The sequence below is a fragment of the Erythrolamprus reginae genome, chromosome 1 (assembly GCF_031021105.1).
Source record: "Erythrolamprus reginae isolate rEryReg1 chromosome 1, rEryReg1.hap1, whole genome shotgun sequence".
NCBI lineage: Eukaryota > Metazoa > Chordata > Lepidosauria > Squamata > Dipsadidae > Erythrolamprus > Erythrolamprus reginae.
Genome location: NC_091950.1, coordinates 257,366,843 through 257,384,874, shown reverse-complemented (window position 1 = coordinate 257,384,874; position 18,032 = coordinate 257,366,843). Strand labels below are relative to the sequence as shown.

The window sequence follows — 18,032 nt, the reverse complement described above, 5'->3', positions numbered from 1 at the left end:
CAGACAAGTATGATCTTGATAACTGAGAATCTCCACAGACGTTTAGCCAAACACTTTGGGATGAACGTCCTTTGAATGGTACAAAAGTATGAATGGATTTACAGAAAACTTGCAGACTACAGGAATCATTTGCGCTTCAATTTGAGATGCAGACAATACAGCCGCAATCCCATCAGCCTGCACCTTTGTTCAATAGGGAAAAGATGAGGGACAGAAAACGCCATACAGAAGACGCAACTCCAACTTCTTAATGAAAGAATAAGACAGATTATGTAATTTTACAATTGAGGTTTTGAAAGAGAGTGAAAGAAACACAAACTTCAAGAGCTGAAATCACTTCTTTCAACAGAAGTATTGGCAGAGATAACAGAATTTAGGAAGAAGGCACAACTCTACACAACATAACAAGGGCAAAGAAAGACAGAAAGGCAAATGTTATTTTATTTATTATTTATTCAGACATTGTGATGCTTGGCGGCATTTTTTTTGGGAACAGAGCAGCCTCGAACTCAAGCAAGCCATGCCAGCCTCAGCCTCCGCAGGTTGGATTACAGAATGTTCCACCCTAGAGTTTAGACAAGGACACAAAACATAAAAATCAATCCAGATGAGTCAATGATGTATCTCAGAGAATTGACTAACAGGTGAGAAATCTGTCTGACTGAGAGCTTACGCAAAGAGAAAATAATGTTTTATCCAAAGGACTGAATTTTGCAGTAACACCAGAACAGCTACCAAATGTAGAACTCCTCACAGCCATCAGGAACAATAAATTGGCAGAACTAGGGGCAGAACAATTATCAAAGTATCTGACAATCCTCACCAATGCCAAAACATCCGCCAGACTGTGGAAACTTCACACTGGACCTCAAGCATCTTGCAGTGTGTGTCTCTCTCCATTCTTCCTCCATACTCTGTGTCCTTGGTGTCCAAATGAGATGCAAACGTTTCCACAGTCTGTGTTGATTTGGAGAGCCATGTCATCGGCTGGTGTTGGTCCACTGTGCTTCATTAAGTTCAGGTTCAACACAGCCGTCTAACACTTCATGCTTCCTTCTGCAGACGAGTTTTATGGGGATGCTGATTTCATTTTCCAGCAGGACATGGCACTTGCCCACACTGCCAAAAGCACCAAAAGCTGGTTCAATGACTGTGGGATTACTGTACTCACCTGACCTGAACCCCATAGAGAATCTATGGGGCATTGGTAAGAGAAAGATGAGAGACATGAGACCAAATAATACAGAAGAGCTGAAGGCCACTATTGAAGCCTTCTGATCTTCCATAACACCTCAGCAGTGCCACAGGCTGATAGCTTCCATGCCACACTGTATTGAGGCAGCAATTCCTGCAAAAGGGGCCCAAACCAAGTCCTGAGTACATATGCATGCTTATACTTTTCAGAGGCCCAATATTGTTCGATGTACAATCCTTGTTTTATTGATTGCATGTAATATTCTAATTTTCTGAGACTGTGTCTGTATACCGTAATCATCAGAATGACAAATCACAGCTTGAACTATTGAAGCCTTGCATGTAATAATAATAATAATAATAATAATAATTTATTAGATTTGTATGCCGCCCCTTTCCGAAGACTCGGGGCGGTCTCTCTCATATATTACATTTCACCTTTTAAGTAATTTAAGTAATGAATATTTTGCATAATATTCTAATTTTTTGAGTTTCACCTGTACACTTGAATTTTGCCATGTCAGGTCATGGCTGGTGCTGCCTCCTGATACTAGTAGACATTGGGGTGTGGTTGCAGAGTGTGCACAATAGACTGACAAATATATGGTTTAGCACTTTGGAAATATTGTCACTGTTATCAGTGGAGCTTTCAATAGACCCAGCAAACTATTCCTACTTAAAATGAACATTTATAAATATATAGCATACATTTTGTATCAAATATGTATTTAGTGAAAACATTTTGATGTCCGTTTTACTAGGTATATTCATATTAGCTGAGTCATGAGGATGCCATATTTAATTCATACCACTGAATCTTAATTATACAGGGTGGGTTTATGTACCAATTTGGACTTTTGTTTATTAGCTAGTATGAGGGACAGCATCTGATATTCATTGTGTTGAGACCTTACAATGAAAAATGATGCCCAATCCATACCAAATTAGGGAAGACTTGATGATTTACAATAGCCTGAACTGTTTTGTAAAGTTATTGTTAACTGAATTGGGGAAAAAACCCAAGCCACCTTATGCTTACTTGTGCCTCACTACAATGGGGTGACAATCTGCCATGAACTGGAGTAGGGGGAATGAAGGGAAGGGAGCCACCTCAAGACCCCGCATACCAACCTGGGCTCAGAATGACCAATATGGAAACATCTTGCAGGAACTTGATTAACGGGCAACGACAGATAGGCGGGGACGGGAGTAGAACTTAAGTGATTTTGGCTTGCAAATATCAGTTCTGACTTTGCATTGCTGCTTTATACTTGACCGCTAATAAAATTATATCTTTCTCAACAAATGGGAGCCAAGGCTTTTAAAAAAAAATTTTGTTTTAAAGCTGTGACAGCTCTGACAGGGTTCAAGAGCCGAGCACCCTGCAATGATTGAACACCCATTACTTGCCTCAGCTTCTGCCAACCAAGCAGTTTGAAAACATACAGATGTGAGTAAATAAATAGGTACCACTTTGGTCTGAATGTAACAAAGTTCCATGCGCTTATCCTATAGCAGTGATGGCGAACCTATGACACGCGTGTCAGCACTGACACGCGTAGCCACTTTCAGTGACACGCGGCTGAAGGAAGAAAAGCCACGCCGGCACCTCACCTCTCCTCTCCGCCCTGGCATTTCACTTGCATGGGCACCAACTGGCTGAAGAGGCTCTCCGCGCCATCTTGCACTTTGAGTTTGGCACCCTGCTCCCGCGGGGGGTGGAGAGCAGGGGGGCGGGGGAGAGCCAGGAAAGAGCAAGAGCCGGAAGGGCGGGGAAGGAGCAAGCAAAGCGCAGTCCAGTGGGAGGCGGGGCGGGGTAGGGGTGAATGGGAGAGGAGGAGGAGAAAGGGGGAGGAGCCACGACAGTGACACCTATAGATAAGATGGCGGTGCATGCCGTTGAGGTGGCGTCTCTTCCTCAGCCGGGGCGATGCGCCTCTTTCGTGGAGAGGAAGAAGCGCTTTTGCAAGATGGTCCCGGCCCTAGGCAGGCGCTTCTGTGGTGAGCACAGTGCTGAAGAGGTAGCAGTAGGGGGGAAGAGCTAGGCAAACTCACTGGGCTGGACGGAACGAGCCGTTTTGTTTGTAAAATAAGGCTCCGCTGGGTTTGGTTTCAAGGAGCTTCCAGTATATTTTTTTCCGACACAGGCAGAGGGAGGGAGGAAACGCACCCTGATCAGATCGCCAACATTTCATATATGAAGAATGCACACACGCCGAGAGAGAGAGAAACAAGCATGCACACAAGTATGCACACACGCTTTGTGAAAAAATACACTGGTAAAAAAAAATAAAGGGAACACTCAAAAAATATATCCTAAATCTGAATGAATGACATATTCTCATTGAATACTTTGTTCTGTACAAAGTTGAATGTGCTGACAACATGTGAAATTGATTGTCAATCAGTGTTGCTTCCTAAGTGGGCAGTTTGATTTCACAGAAGTTTAATTTACTTGGAGTTATATTGTGTTGTTTAAGTGTTCCCTTTATTTTCTTGAGCAGTATATTTGAGTTTCTGGTTCATCCCGTTTCACCTCGTATTTCCCATCCTAGTGTAATCCAGTGTCAGAAACTATCGTGATTATGAATGTCATTAGGTAGTCCTCGAATTGCAATTACAATTGAGCCCCAAATTTAGGTTGCTGTGAAATTTAGGTCGCAGTTGAAACCAACTGACAGATTAACAAAGAAGTCACTAAGCAGGTAAGTTAAATAATTATACATATTTGTTATTTAAACTATAAATATCACAAAATTATGGTTTTTTTCTCAAGGTGACACACCACCCGAGTTATGCTCGGTTTTTCAGCGAATTTTGACACACCAAGCTCAAAAGGTTGCCCATCACTGTCCTATAGTCATGCTAGTCACATAATCAAAGAGTCTTCTGACAAGGCTGGCTTCCCTCAACTAGGAAACAGATGAGTACTTAACCCAGGTAGCGTTTGCAGGAAAACAAAGACCTCCCATTTCAATTTTGAGCTACACACATTCTCCTTTATTCAGAAGTCTTTTGATTCCAAGTCCATTTATCCAAAATGTTAAAAAAAATGAAATAGTAACACTGCATCCCCAATAACAAGTTCATTCCAAAACATCATTTGTTGCGGAAAGGGTTGCAGCCTTTATTACCTGTTAAGTCTTAAGTTCTCAACCTTTCTAATGCCGCAACCCCTTAATACAGTTTTTCATGTTGTGATGAGTCCCAACCATAAGTCTAGCGCCAATTCTCTCAACAGAGCTTTAAGCTGATTGGCAGGAAAGTCAGAGGGACACCCGCACTGTAAACGCCTGATTGGCCGGGTTGTAAAAATATATTCCAAGCGCCAGAATAGAAGCTTTAGTTCCTAACTCTCTGTGAAATGGTTGTTCAATCCCCAAAGGAGTCCCAAACCCCAGGTTGAGAATCACTGAGTTAAGAAATGCAAGGGGGTGGGGGAAATGCACATATATATTTTAAAAATATTCTAAAAATTAAAAAAGCACAACAAAGAAAAGGAAGTTTAAAATAGAATAGAATACTTTATTGGTCAAGTGTGATTGAACACACAAGGAATTTGTCTTTGGTGCAGATGCTCTTAGGGTATATAAATGAAAATATACATAAAACGTAATAAAGAGAACATTCTAGAAGCAGTTCTCCCGGGAGAAACTTTGAAAACTCTTAACTTGGAGGGTCCCGGAGCCGAGTCGGACCACTCCCGCCCATCGCAGAGCATCTTAAGCGGCTCCTCGACGCCTCCTGATCCGAAGGCCGAAGTCGGGGGCCTTCCAACTCCTCCCGCTCTGCCCTGAGCAGACTGAGGTTCTGCTCCGCTCCGGGGTTAAACTGCCCGCTCGGGATCCAAGGAAAACGCTATTAAAGCGGCAGCTACGAACCGAGGCGGCACCCCGGAGGAGGAGAAGCGGGCGGCGCTTCGCCGTGTCTCCCTCCTCCGCCCCCTTCCTTCCCCTCCGCCTTCTATTGAGGCGGAGAAAGGCCAAGAACACCGCCGAGGGAAAGGCTGGGCCAAGATGGCCGCCCTGGCGTTGGGCTGCAGCTCCGGCCGAGAGTAGGAGCAGCGGCTGCGGTTCCCGTCGCCTTCCTTGGATTCGCTGCCAGTGAGTGAGGCAGCGGGTGGGCCAAAGGGGCCCCGCTGGGCTTCAGAAGGCCATTTGTCTTTCCTGGCACGGGTAGGAGAAAGAACGGGAGATGGGATTAGGTTTGCCTGGCTGGGGTGGTTGCCAAACCGGCGAGTTGGGGGAGCTGAGCAGAATAAAATAGAGTCCGCGAGGAGAATCGAACAAGGGGGGGGGGGGAGATGAAGGCGGCTCCTTCGGCTTCTCTTAAAGGGGCTTGGGAATGAGAATTAGGCGAGGGGAGGGGAGTTTCTGGATTCCGGCTGCCGTCTGGACCCGGTTCACGTTTTCTGCGGTTTCCCCAGTTGGTCTCGAAATTCGTCGTAGCCTGCCTGCGAGTCTTGGCGGTCCTCGGGCCGGGTGGGATAGGGCTTCTCGCCCTTGGCAGTCTTCGGGCCTCAGAAAGATGCCGGTTGTGAACGCATGAGGAAATTTCCCTTTGCGTTATTAGCCAGGCTTAGTTCCTAGAGGTCCCAAAACGTTGGGCTTCTTTGCTTCTTGTATAGGCGGTCCTCGACTTAACGACGGTTCGTTTAGTGACCGTTCAAAATTACAACGGCGCTGAAAAGAGTGGCTTAGGATCGTTTTAGACATTTAGGATCCTTGCAATATTTTTCATCAGGTCACAATATCAAAATTGAGACGCTGGACAGCTGACTCCTATTTATGATGGTTGCGGTGTCCCTGATGTAATACACACACATGTATCCTATCTATCTATCTATCTATCTATCTATCTATCTATCTATCTATCTATCTATCTATCTATCTATCTATCTATCTATCTATCTATCTACCTACCTACCTACCTACCTACCTACCTACCTACCTACCATCTTTGTCTGTCTGTCTGTCTGTCTATCATCTTTCTCTGTCTGTCTATCTATCTATCTACCTACCTACCTATCTAATCTATCTATCTGATACATATACATATATACGTATATGTATTTCTGCCTTGGAAATGGCCCCTGTGTGGGGCCAAGAGGCAAAAGGAAAGGAAAGTCGCTTCCTCCCATATTTCGAAATACCAGAGTTATTTTGACAGAAAAACAACCATACATACATACATACATACATACATACATACATGCATACATACATACGATATATATAAATTGGGGCGGATTCCTATTACCTGCTGCTACCAATGCACTGTGTGCACAGTATGAGGATTCTTGCATGCATGCATGCATGCATCCCCAGCGTGATTTTGCTTCCACTCATGCACAGGAAGCACAAATGTGTCAAAATCTTGCAAGGGGATGTGTGTGCAAAAGAGATTTTGGCGATTTTTTGTTTCTGTGCATGCAAAAATTGCCAAAATCTTTCACGCACGAGCGTCCCCTTGCAAGATTTTGCTTCTGCACATGCACAGGAAGCAAAAAAGACCAAAAATGAGGAAAAAGATGGCGCCCGAAAGACCGGCACCGGTGCTTGAAAGACCAGCATACACACACACACACACACACACACACACACACACACACACACACACACACACAAATATATCAGGTGATCCCCCTTTTGCTACCTTTGGACAAGCAAATTCAATAACAAAGCCAGATTCATTTAGGCATCCTGTTACTAACTTAACAACTGTAATGGTTCACTTAGCAACTGTGGCAACAAAGGTCATAAAAGGGGCAAAACTAACTTAACAAAATGTCTCGCTTAGCAACATAAATGTTGGGCTCAGTTGTGGTCGTAATTTGAGGACTACCTGTATTAGCTGCCGCGGTCCAGAATTTTGTGACTGCACAGTTGCTGCAATAGTTGTAAGTCCAAAGACTGGGTTGTAAGTCATTTTTTTCAGTGCCATGGTAACTATTGTAATGCTATTGTGGAGCCTTTTAATGAAAATTAAAGGTTTGTGGGTGGTTTGTTTTTAACTTTCATTTAAATCTTTAATACTGTGAAAGATGCTAAGAGACCAATCCTTTTTTTAAAAAAATTCCAATCCCAATTTTTACTTATTTGCCATCAAGAGGTCAGCATTTGGTGTTGAGGTTAATTTAAGGTCTACAAACCAATCCCTTTTTTGTTTTTATTTTTTTTAATAATGCATTTATATAGTGTGTGTGTGTTTAGATAGGTAGGTAGGCAGGTAGGTAGGTAGATAGATATGAATTTGGGCTTTTTTAAATCTAAAAGTTAATGTGTTCTTGAATACATTTTTTTAGAGGCAATGCAAATACTGTATGTTTCATTATTCAATTGGTGCCTGTTAGCTAGGGTGATTAGCTCAAAAGCTTTTGATGACAAATGAGAGAATTTTTCCATGTTACAACTCTATTACAGTGAATTAATTTGTACTTTTATTTAAATCTGTGCAGAATCAATGAAAGGCAGAAAGCCCCGTTATGATGGATCTCTGGTTCAGCTGACCAGAAGATTCATGGATCTTGTCAAAGCTGCTCCTGAAGGAGTCCTGGATTTGAATGAAGTATCTCGTTTACTAGGAGTAAGGAAGCGAAGAGTGTATGATATTACAAACGTATTGGATGGAATACATCTTGTTCGGAAAAGATCCAAGAATCATATCCAATGGGTGTAAGTAGGGTCTTTTTTTCTAACTTTGTACTTGAGATCCTGGATATTTAAATATGTGGTATTTATTTCAAACTATTAATTATGAAGAATGATAAAAGTATACAGGTTGACCTATGGATTTCTACAATTATACCTGTAAATATTTGAGTTTGGTTTATGCTCTAAGCATCATAATACTGTAATTTGAGTATCAAACTATTGATACGGAGAAACTTAGTTCAGCTCTTACCACAGTACAATCTCAAGTGGAGAGAATCTTCAATAATGATGCAGAGCTTCTTATATATAAAGATTATTAATGTAAGACTTGTAAAAATGTACACAACAGTATGTATACAATTTACACAACCTGATCTAATAAGAATGTCAGTGAGTTTACTTTGTTATGTCTGCACAAGAATAAATGATATGCATGTATATATGTATGTAGTCCCACAAAATGTGTAACTGACAGTGATAGCTGATTTTAGAAGTTTAGATAACCTGTGCCCTTTTGGGTCATTGTTTAAGAGATATTTCATTTCCTAAACAGCAAAATGACCAAGGGAAGGCAAAAAGCAGCAGGAGCAGGAATGAATGCTGGATTTCCCATTGAGTTTTCTTGTGGCATAAAGCACTGGTAACTTCCCTTCCCTTCCTCCTCCTCCTTTCTTTCCCTTGCTCACTTCTTTTCTTCTCTGACATTGTTTTCTTTCCTTCCTTCCCCCCTTCCGTCCTTTCCTTCCTTCTTCTCTCTCTCCCTAGAATTCCTACTGACTTCCCCACTTTGTGAGAATTTTGCAGTAAGAAAGTGGGGGAAGCCAGCAGGAAGTTGCAAGGCCAAGGCCAACAGACAGATTAGTAGTTGCTACCACGTGGGAGAGAACCAAGGGGTGAGGATTGGGAAAGATAGTAGGGTGTGAGAGGTGCTATGCAAATCAGGGAGAGTGGGCAAAGGGAAATCTGGGTGTGTGTGTGGTCACAGATATGCAAGAGTTAATGGGAAAGGTGATTGGGAGAGCAGTTGGGGACAGGAATGGAATGTGATATTCATTCCTCATTGTTCCTCCCTCCCTTTCCTACTTCTTTTCCCAGAAGACAGATATGTAGGTTCTGCTGACTGGGGGAGGGATTGCATGAGTGTCACCAAATGTTGAAGAAAAGGATTATGTGACCCCAGCAGCACTGAAACAGACACAGCTTTCCCAAATTTCATTTCCTCAGGAATAAAGAGTTCCAGCATTCTATAAGATATCCCATTTGATATCCCTATCCCATTTGAGTTCCAGCATTCTATAAGATATCCCTATTTGTTGACAAAGTTTTGATATACCATTTTTTCCAGTTTAAGGCTACAGACACAAGAATTTTAGTAGTATGTAAATATTTTTATGCTCTCATTAAATATGATTTTGATATTGATAAAATGATGTAATGCTATCTATACAGTATCTTTAAGCTTAAACCTTAAACCTATAATTTTTTTGAAAAATTATCTTAGGGGTTCAGATATTAAGCATATTACTAAACGAACACCGGAGCAACAGAAGTTAAGAGATGAACTTTGTGATTTGACAATAATGGAAGAAGCATTGGATGAATTAATCAAAGATTGTGCTCATCAGTTGTTTGACTTAACAGATGATAAAGAAAATGCAAAATATCCTTTTTCCTTAACATTGACAAATATTCAGTTGCTGGAATTGAACAGTATTAGGTTTTTGTGTAATTATAATATTTTATTAAACGTACTGTATATATAAAGGTAAACCATACTTTCTACTACTGCTGCTAAAATTTCTTAACTGTTGCATACATTGGCTTATGTGACCTATCAAGATATCCATAACATTCAGACATTTCAAGAACAGATTGTTATTGCAATTAAGGCTCCTGAAGAAACCAGGATGGAAATACCCCCTCCTAAAGAAGTAGGTACTTCTTGACTTGATTTGAAATTACTGGGATTTAATTGGATGGATAGCTGTAAAAAGATCTACCTACAAAGACCAACAGTGAAGTTTTTATTTTAATTTTAAATTTCACAGAAGGAAATTTGCCTCATATTCTTGTAAATTAACCTGTTGAAAATTTAACTATACTTTAGGCTGATTGCTTCTATATGGAAATGAAATTACACACATTTTTGTTTTCTCACTCTATATTACCTCATTCTGAAGTTTCAAACATATCTGAGCTGATTTCATTAGGATCAAACACTAATTTGAAATGAAAATGATTTTGTCCCACTGATCTTAAGCAAATCCCTTAATAAGAAACTTATGAAGAGACTGGGAGATATCTATTGCTAGTTTCAAAGCAATACATAAATTAGCAGCATAAAGTATTTGGGGCCTTTCCTGAACTGCTTACCTGGAATTCTTGTTACATTCTGGGGAATTAGAATTCTTTCCTTGAATATGCTGGCATGCTTCGAGTTTTGAAATACGATGAAATCTATGCACCCTTCATCTATTAAAATCATCAAAACATATTGGTATTTTTCAGAACTGCATAGAAGCACATGTTAGAAGCACAAAAGGACCCATTGATGTTTACTTATGTGAGATGTCATTAGATAATCCAGATGTTAAAGCTTCTGAAAATACAGATCAACTTTCATGCGAAAGCAAATAGGCTGATTTGCTGGAGGTAAAGTACTGAACTGAAAAGAGGTCAGTAGAGATGTGTGATAATAACTAGGCTCAAGGTAAGGAGTCTAATGTCAAGAAATATTTCTTGACATTGAAGGTACAATTCATCCCCCCTCCCTTTTTAGTTAAATGATTAAGAGAAGATTCACATTTTGACAGAAGTCCTACAAACAAGTAAAATGTTTATATAAGCTAACTAGAGCATATTGCTCTTTTTCTTGAGACTGTTGGAGTTTCACATTGTAATCTGATAGCATTGTGGCAGGATAAAAAAAATCCAAATAGCAGTAGCTATTTATAAATAAAGGTAGCACTATATAATTTACACCAGTATTTCTCAACCTGTGGTCCACAGATCCTTGCCCCCCCCCCAATGTCTCACAGGGGTTCGGTAAAGGCTTGAAGAAATATTATAATTTCAAGCTTGAATTAAGTCTTTTTTTGGGGGGGGTGTCTGTGGCCATAATCTGTGGCCACAAAAGGTATTTAAAGGGGATCCATGGTGAAGAAAAGGTTGTTAACCACTGATTTACATGATACCATTAGGTTGTTAATAGGTTTCCCCAAGGATTGTTTTAAGGGAGGGTGGAAAGTTTGCATTCTTGAATAGATAGTTCTCTACGTACAACAGTGTTAAATGCAGGCTAGTTCCTGAGTATGTGAAGTGCTGTCCCAAGTCCACAGGGAAGGCGATCAATCAGAGCTACAGCAGGTTGTAAATGTTTTTTGGAGGGTCAGTCATAACTGAACAGTCACTAAAAGACTGGTCATAAGTTGAGACTACAACTTTTGGTGTGTAGTTTTGATTTTTTAAGTAGATAAATTTTATGGGACATTAACTCTACAAAGGAGGGAGGGAGGAAGGAAGGAAGGAAGGAAGGAAGGAAGGAAGGAAGGAAGGAAGGAAGGAAGGAAGGTGGGAAGATTATGCACAAAACTGAGTGACCAAAAGTTGTCTGGTCATATACAATGAATGAATGTAGATTGGATCACCCACCTAGATTTGTTCAGTTGAGATATGCAGTCATAGAAATTGAATTGGTGATAATAACAGAAGAAGTAGAAACAGAAAATTTCCTCTGCATGTACTGAAATAATTGCATTACTGTGATTAAATACTTCTCCAGTATATGATCCTATTGTAAAATAGTATGTGTCTTAATTTTAACTTTTGCAGTGAATTGTATGAAGAGTGGAAGAAAGTCAAGGATTTTATTTCTAAACTTCAGATTCATGGATTTTCCAAGATTTAAATCACTATGGATCAATGCAGAGATAACAGGTGTTTCTCTTAATTTTTTTAAAGAATGAAATTTTTGTGGACATCTCACCCGAGAACCTGCTTCCTGTTTCAGGCATTCCTAATGGCATAAAATTAAATGAATATTTTTCCTTTAACCCTCTATATCAGATCCAAGGTGTATTTATACTGGAAAAGTGACAGTTAACACCACACACATTCAAGGGACATACACTAAGGAATTCTGCTTAAGCAAATCAGTCTTAAGTTTTACAAAAGTGGCATAGATTTCTCTTCTGATACAAGGGTCATAAGTCCACATAATACCTGCTGTAATTTATTTCATAGAAGTGGCTTCTTTTGCAGTTCAACGAATAGTAGCATTTGGATTACTTTTACTGCTCTTTCAAAAGATAGCTCTTTGAAACTGAAGAAATTTATTTATGCTTGCTTGCACAACAGTTGCTCCAAGGTTGTTTTAAACATGGAATGAAACATAAAAATCCAAAAGGGGAAATGTTTTATACAAAAAGACTAGAGTAGAAAAAAAATAAGATTTTAAAAAACAAGTCTGAAGAAATTGAAATTGTGTGGACCCAGCTTGTATGCATCATGTTTAAATGATCATTAAATAAAATCTGGGAGGCAGAACTGCACTCCTGAATCTGTACAGCAAATAATAAATGTGTAAATATGAAAAGTATGGAGTCTTTTTGTCTGTAATTGAATGGAATTTTAAAGTTAAAAAAATTGTATTTACAGTGCACCAATGCCGCAATCATACTATTTATTAGCATTAAAGCTGAACTGAAAGACCAATTCAGTTGTGAATATCCATGCAGTTGCTGAAATTTTGACTGTCTGAAGACCAGACCAGTTGCTGACAGAATTATAAAATTCTATAATTATAGAATTATACAGTAAAGAAAGTTATTGAATCCAACCCCTGCTTAATGCAGAAATCCAGAGACACATTGGGTCATGACACATCTAGTAAGAGAGAATGCATTACTGGTGGGGAAATTATTCCACTGTGAACTGCTCTTGCAGGTCAGACATTTGTTCGTTTGTTTTCATAATTTGCCATTTTTCTAGATCTGGCACTGTGGAATTAGTGGGATCATGTTTTGTTTTTCCATCTGACATCTTTTCAAGTATTTGAAGATTTTTGAACACATTTTCAAAATTTATTGTGAAGTAATATATTTAATACAATTTACGAAAAATGACACTAAACTATTGAATGCAGTTTGTTAAAAATGACACAAAAGAAAACCTGTACCAAAAAAATCAATTGTCTGGGGCTTTTTAATTGGCAGTATCAATAAGCTATAATTGTGGATCCATCTTCTTCTTCCATGTCCACTTCCTGCAATTGCTTCTCTTTTCTTGGATTTGACTTTTGATTCAACACCTAGCAGTATCAGAGAACCAGTAACTGGTTCTGGAGTTGGAGAATGAATAACTCTGAATCTGCCCCCTGTTAAGAGCCTTTATTAGGACTTACCTAGTGGCGATACGGACAGCAAAATGTTCGCATTTTTCTGCACATTGTGTCCGAGGATTTGCACTCAGCCGCCCTTCTCACAGTGACCCATTCCTTTAATGTGGAGGGAGTGGAGGAGATCCTGCAGGGTGGAGCTGAGGAATTTATACACAAGGCAGAAAAGGAGAGGGGCGGCATACAAATCTAAGTAATAAATAAATAAATAAATAAATTTGTTCAGTGTCTAGCAGATAAAGTCACCCAGATTCGGATGGATCTGGACTCTGATTGGGTAAGTCAGACCAAGATGACAGGGGCAGGTCTTAGTCCTATTATGTGGCACAAGTTTAATTCTGCTGTGACTCTTGAGGAAGTGAACAAGGCTATGGGAGCTGTGAGTTCCTCCACTTCTCTGCTGGACCCATGCCCCTCCTGGCTGGTTTCGGCCAGCAGGGAGGTGACATGAGGCTGGTTCCAGGCTTTGGTCAATGTCTCGTTGAGTGAGGCGTCTTTCCTACAACCGTTAAGGGAAGTGAGGCCCCTCCTCAAGAAGCCTTTCCTGGATCCAGCTGAATTAAACTTTGGTCCAGTTGCCAACCTGCCCTTTGTGGGTAAGGTTGTGGAGAAAGTCGTGGCGCTCCAGCTTCTATGATCATTGGGGGAAACCGATTTTCTAGACCCTTTTCAATTGGGCTTCAGGCCCGGCTACAGCACAGAAAATGCTTTGGTCATGCTGATGAATGACCCCTGGCACGCCCAGGTTGGGGGTCATTCCTCTAGGTGATCCCTGACCTCTCAGTGGCTTTCGATACAATTGACCATGGTATCCTGCCCCGACTAGTGGAGTTGGGAGTGGGAGGCACCACGCTGTGGTGGTTCTATCTCTCCGGTTGGTTACAGTGTTGGTAGGAGGACAGAGGTTGACCCCTAGACCATTCTGTGGGGTGCCACAGAGTTCAGTGCTGTCTCCTCTCCTGTTTAACATTTACATGAAACCACTGGGTAAGATCATCCAATGACACAGGGTGAGGTACCAGCAGTACGCTGATGATACCCAGCTGTACATTTCTACCCTGTGTCAATTTATTGAAGCGGTAGATGTGATGTGTCGGTGCCTGGAAGCTGTGAGGGTCTGGATGAGAGTTAACAGGTTCAAACTTAACCCTGACAAGACTGAACGGCTGTGGGTATTCCCTCTGAAGGACTACACCAACTGTCCATCTGTTGTTGGGGGGGGGGAAGGTTGCCCCCCTCAGAAGGGGATTGCAATTTTAAATAATTGGGATTTTAAAATTAGCTTTAGAGTAGTTTTTAACATTTGGGTGTCTTACATGTTTCTTTTTGTATTTCTTGCTTAGTAAGCTATGGAGAAGGGCAGCCTAGAAATCCAAATAATAGATAGATAGATAGATAGATAGATAGATAGATAGATAGATAGATAGATAGATAGATAGATAGATAGATAGATCTCAGCTGAGACTAAAACAACATCTTTCAGCTGTAGCCAGGTGGATCTTTGCACAGGTTCACCTGGTGTACCAATTGTGTCCCTTTCTGGATCAGGAGGCTCTTCTTATGTCACTCGTGCCCTTATCATCTCAGTAGACTACTGCAGCACGCTCTACATGGGGCTACCTTTGAAAATCGTTCAGAGACTACAGCTGGTCCAGAGGGCAGCCATGTGAGCTGTTGTGGGTGCACCTAGGTATACCTATATCACACCAACTCTCTGTGAGCTGCACTGGCTACCAATCAGTCTCTGGATGAGATTCAAGGTGTTGGTTATCACCTTTAAAGACCTACATGGCTTAGGGCCAAACTATCTCTATATGGGCCTATCTTTGAAAAGTGTTCAGAAACTTCAGTTCATGCAGAATGTGGCTGCGAGAGCTATCGTGGGGCTTCCCAGATTTGCCCACGTCTCTGCAACACTCTGTGGCCTGTACTGGCTGCTGATCAGTTTCCGGTCACAATTCAAAGTGTTGGTAATGACCTTTAAAGCCCAGACCAGAAGCGGAACCGCCTTCTACCGCACGAATCCCAGCGGCCGATAAGGTCCCACAGAGTTGGCCTTCTCCGGGTCCCTTCGACTAAACAATGTCGCTTGGCGGGCCCCAGGGGAAGAGCCTTCTCTGTGGTGGCCCCGGCCCTCTGGAATCAACTACCCCCAGAGATTAGAACTGCCCCCACCCTCCTTGTCTTTCGCAAATTACTTAAGACCCACCTATATCGCCAGGCATGGGGGAACTGAGACACCTCCCCCAGGCTTTTATATTTTATATTTGGTATGTGTGCGCTGCATGGTTTTAAATGATGGGGTTTTAGATGTTTTTAATATTAGATTTGTTTCATTGTAATATTGTTTTATTATTGTTGTGAGCCGCCCCGAGTCTTCGGAGAGGGGCGGCATACAAATCTAATAAATTATTTATTATTATTATTATTATTATTATTATTATTATTATTATTATCATCATCATCATCATCATCATCTTTGGGACTGATAAGGGCCCACAGGGTTGGCCTTCTCTGGGTCCCATCAGCTAATTCTTGATTGGCGGGGCCGTGGTGGAGGGCCTTCTCTGTGGTGGCACCAGCTCTCTGGAATCAGCTACCTCCTGAGATCCATATTGCCCCCACCCTACTTTAAGGAAAGCCTTAAAGACCTGGTTTTGCTGGCAGGCCGAGGTCCATTGATCAAATGATCCATTTTCTAGATCCGTCCACAAAAGATATGTATGATTTTATTAACAGGTTTTAAGTTGTCTTTTAAACTGTCTTTTCAGATGTTGATTTTTGCTGTAAGCCCCCAGAGTTCCTAAGGAGTTGGGTGGCATATAAATAAAATAAAATAAATAAATAAATGGGAAACTGTTGGAATAAAATATACCTATGATATACCCTTGAATGCTCAAAATCGCCAATTGGACAGGTTATCTTTTCTGCAAATTCATTTTTACAACTTTAAGATGGGCATTGAAAAAACAGCTGGGTGTCCTTGGGCTATTCGCTCACTTTCAGCCCAGCCCAGTTCACAGGTTTGTGGGGGAATGAGGAGGAAGAAGTATTAGATACGTTACTTATGAAAAAAATAAAGAATAAAAATAAACATAAAATTGATTCCGGCATCAATTCCTGTCCAATGTACCCATTCAGTTTATCAATTCATAGTCTCATGTTCATGACTTTCATTAAAAAAAAAAGTTGCACAAGTCTCAAGGTGCTAAGATAAACGGGCTCAACTTGAAGTGGCTAAAGTAGAAAGTACTGGCCTTGGCCATAAGAAGCCAAAGGTACATAAGGAAGTACTGCATTTTTCAGAGTATAAGACGCACCGTAGTATAAGATGCACCTTAGTTTTGGGGGAGGAAAATAGCTGAAAGAACCGTTGAAACTTACCTGAATGGTCTTCTCAATGTACGGCAAGGAGAGTCAAAAAAACTCAGTCCCTACCAATAAGACTAGAGAATACTACCCACATTGGACTCTCCTTGCCAGTGCATTGGAGAAAAATAATCATCTGCCTACCAGGTCTTCATCTGGCTAGTCTGGTCAGCTTCAGCACATTAGTTTGCTGGTTTTGAGCCCACGTGCTTGCTTTTTATTCCCTGGTTGTGGATAAAAACCGGTTTCCAAAACACTTCACTTCTCTCTCTTTTCAGAGAGAGAAACAATAAGAAAAGCAGGCAAAGGGATGATTGCTTTGCTAGCAAGGCATGGAAGATCGCTTCATTCATTGGTACCTTATTAAGGTTGGGGGGGGAAGCCTATTAGAGGGCAAAAAGGTGCACCTTATACTCTGAAAAATATGGTAATCATTAAAAGAAATGAGCTTGGCACAGCAGCTTTTCATAAATTTCTAAGCTGCTTCCGTTATGAAGAGGTTACTGGCATGTTGACAGAATGCTCAGTGAATGTCCAAAAGCATAGTTCACAGAATTAAACACTACATTTTCTCAGAATATTTGGAAACCTTGCATTTCCGTGTTCAACTGAGACTAGCAGTAAAACAATGATTCTGATTCCATTCTGAAATACTTGGTAACAGGATGAAATCTGACTTCCATCCTGACAGTTCGGCATACATAGTTGCTGGTTGCACCTACTTCATAATTGTTAGGAATGGCATTATTTTAATTTTCATTTCCCACTAGAGGGCAGTGATTACATTCCCTAACAATATTTCGGTTCCTTATAAGAGAATCACAGACTTGGTCACTTGCAATCTCAACAAGTCAATTGGCATCCGTGTCTCACTGAGGTCAATAGATCCTATTCTCCACTAGGTAGGTCCCAACCAACTTGCTGCAGTAATTTAAGGATTTCCTTACTGAATGACTTAGAAATCCTATTCAATTCAAGAGTGGGACAAGCTATGTATATGCTATTTGTAATCCTGTTCAGGCATAAAATTGACCCCAACAAAAACATTTTTCTCATACCAAAAGTAGACAAAATTCTTCCTTAGAAGCATTCTGGACACAAGAGAGTGTTTTATTCATCTCTTGTAGAACATAACAATCCAGAAAAAAAAAAGAACTATTACAAATCCATTTTATAACATTGAGGAAATATCAAAATAGCTTTTCAGCCAAAAATATAAATAATTTTCATATACATTCATATTTGTAAGTAATGATGCACAATAAATTTACCATTTATCTTTGTCCAACTGTCTGGAAGAATTCACACACGCTGTTAAGTCAAAATTGCTGCTAAATTCAATTCCAATTTCACTTTCTGGCTTCTGCATTCTGAAAGGGCACTATTACTTTCTGCTTAATTGTTCTTGTTTGGCAATGCTA

General features: G+C 40.7%; 1 protein-coding gene across 4 annotated transcripts; it reads left to right on the top strand.

Moving 5' to 3' along the window:
- Positions 1 to 4,933: 4,933 nt before the first annotated feature.
- E2F6 (E2F transcription factor 6) lies at positions 4,934 to 12,441 on the top strand. 4 transcript variants are annotated; one of them, XM_070732886.1, is made up of 6 exons: positions 4,934 to 5,297; positions 7,652 to 7,868; positions 9,349 to 9,507; positions 9,664 to 9,778; positions 10,356 to 10,522; positions 11,679 to 12,441. In XM_070732886.1, the coding sequence occupies exons 2-5, from the start codon at positions 7,657 to 7,659 to the stop codon at positions 10,482 to 10,484; spliced, it is 615 nt and encodes a 204-aa protein (XP_070588987.1). In that variant the 5' UTR covers positions 4,934 to 5,297; positions 7,652 to 7,656; the 3' UTR covers positions 10,485 to 10,522; positions 11,679 to 12,441. The 4 variants fall into 4 exon arrangements, with proteins under 4 accessions (XP_070588987.1, XP_070588986.1, XP_070588985.1 ...); XM_070732885.1 differs by having other exon boundaries at positions 4,934 to 5,369; XM_070732884.1 differs by having other exon boundaries at positions 4,940 to 5,297; positions 9,349 to 9,509; positions 9,666 to 9,778; positions 10,356 to 10,499.
- The last annotated feature ends 5,591 nt before the right edge of the window (positions 12,442 to 18,032 follow it).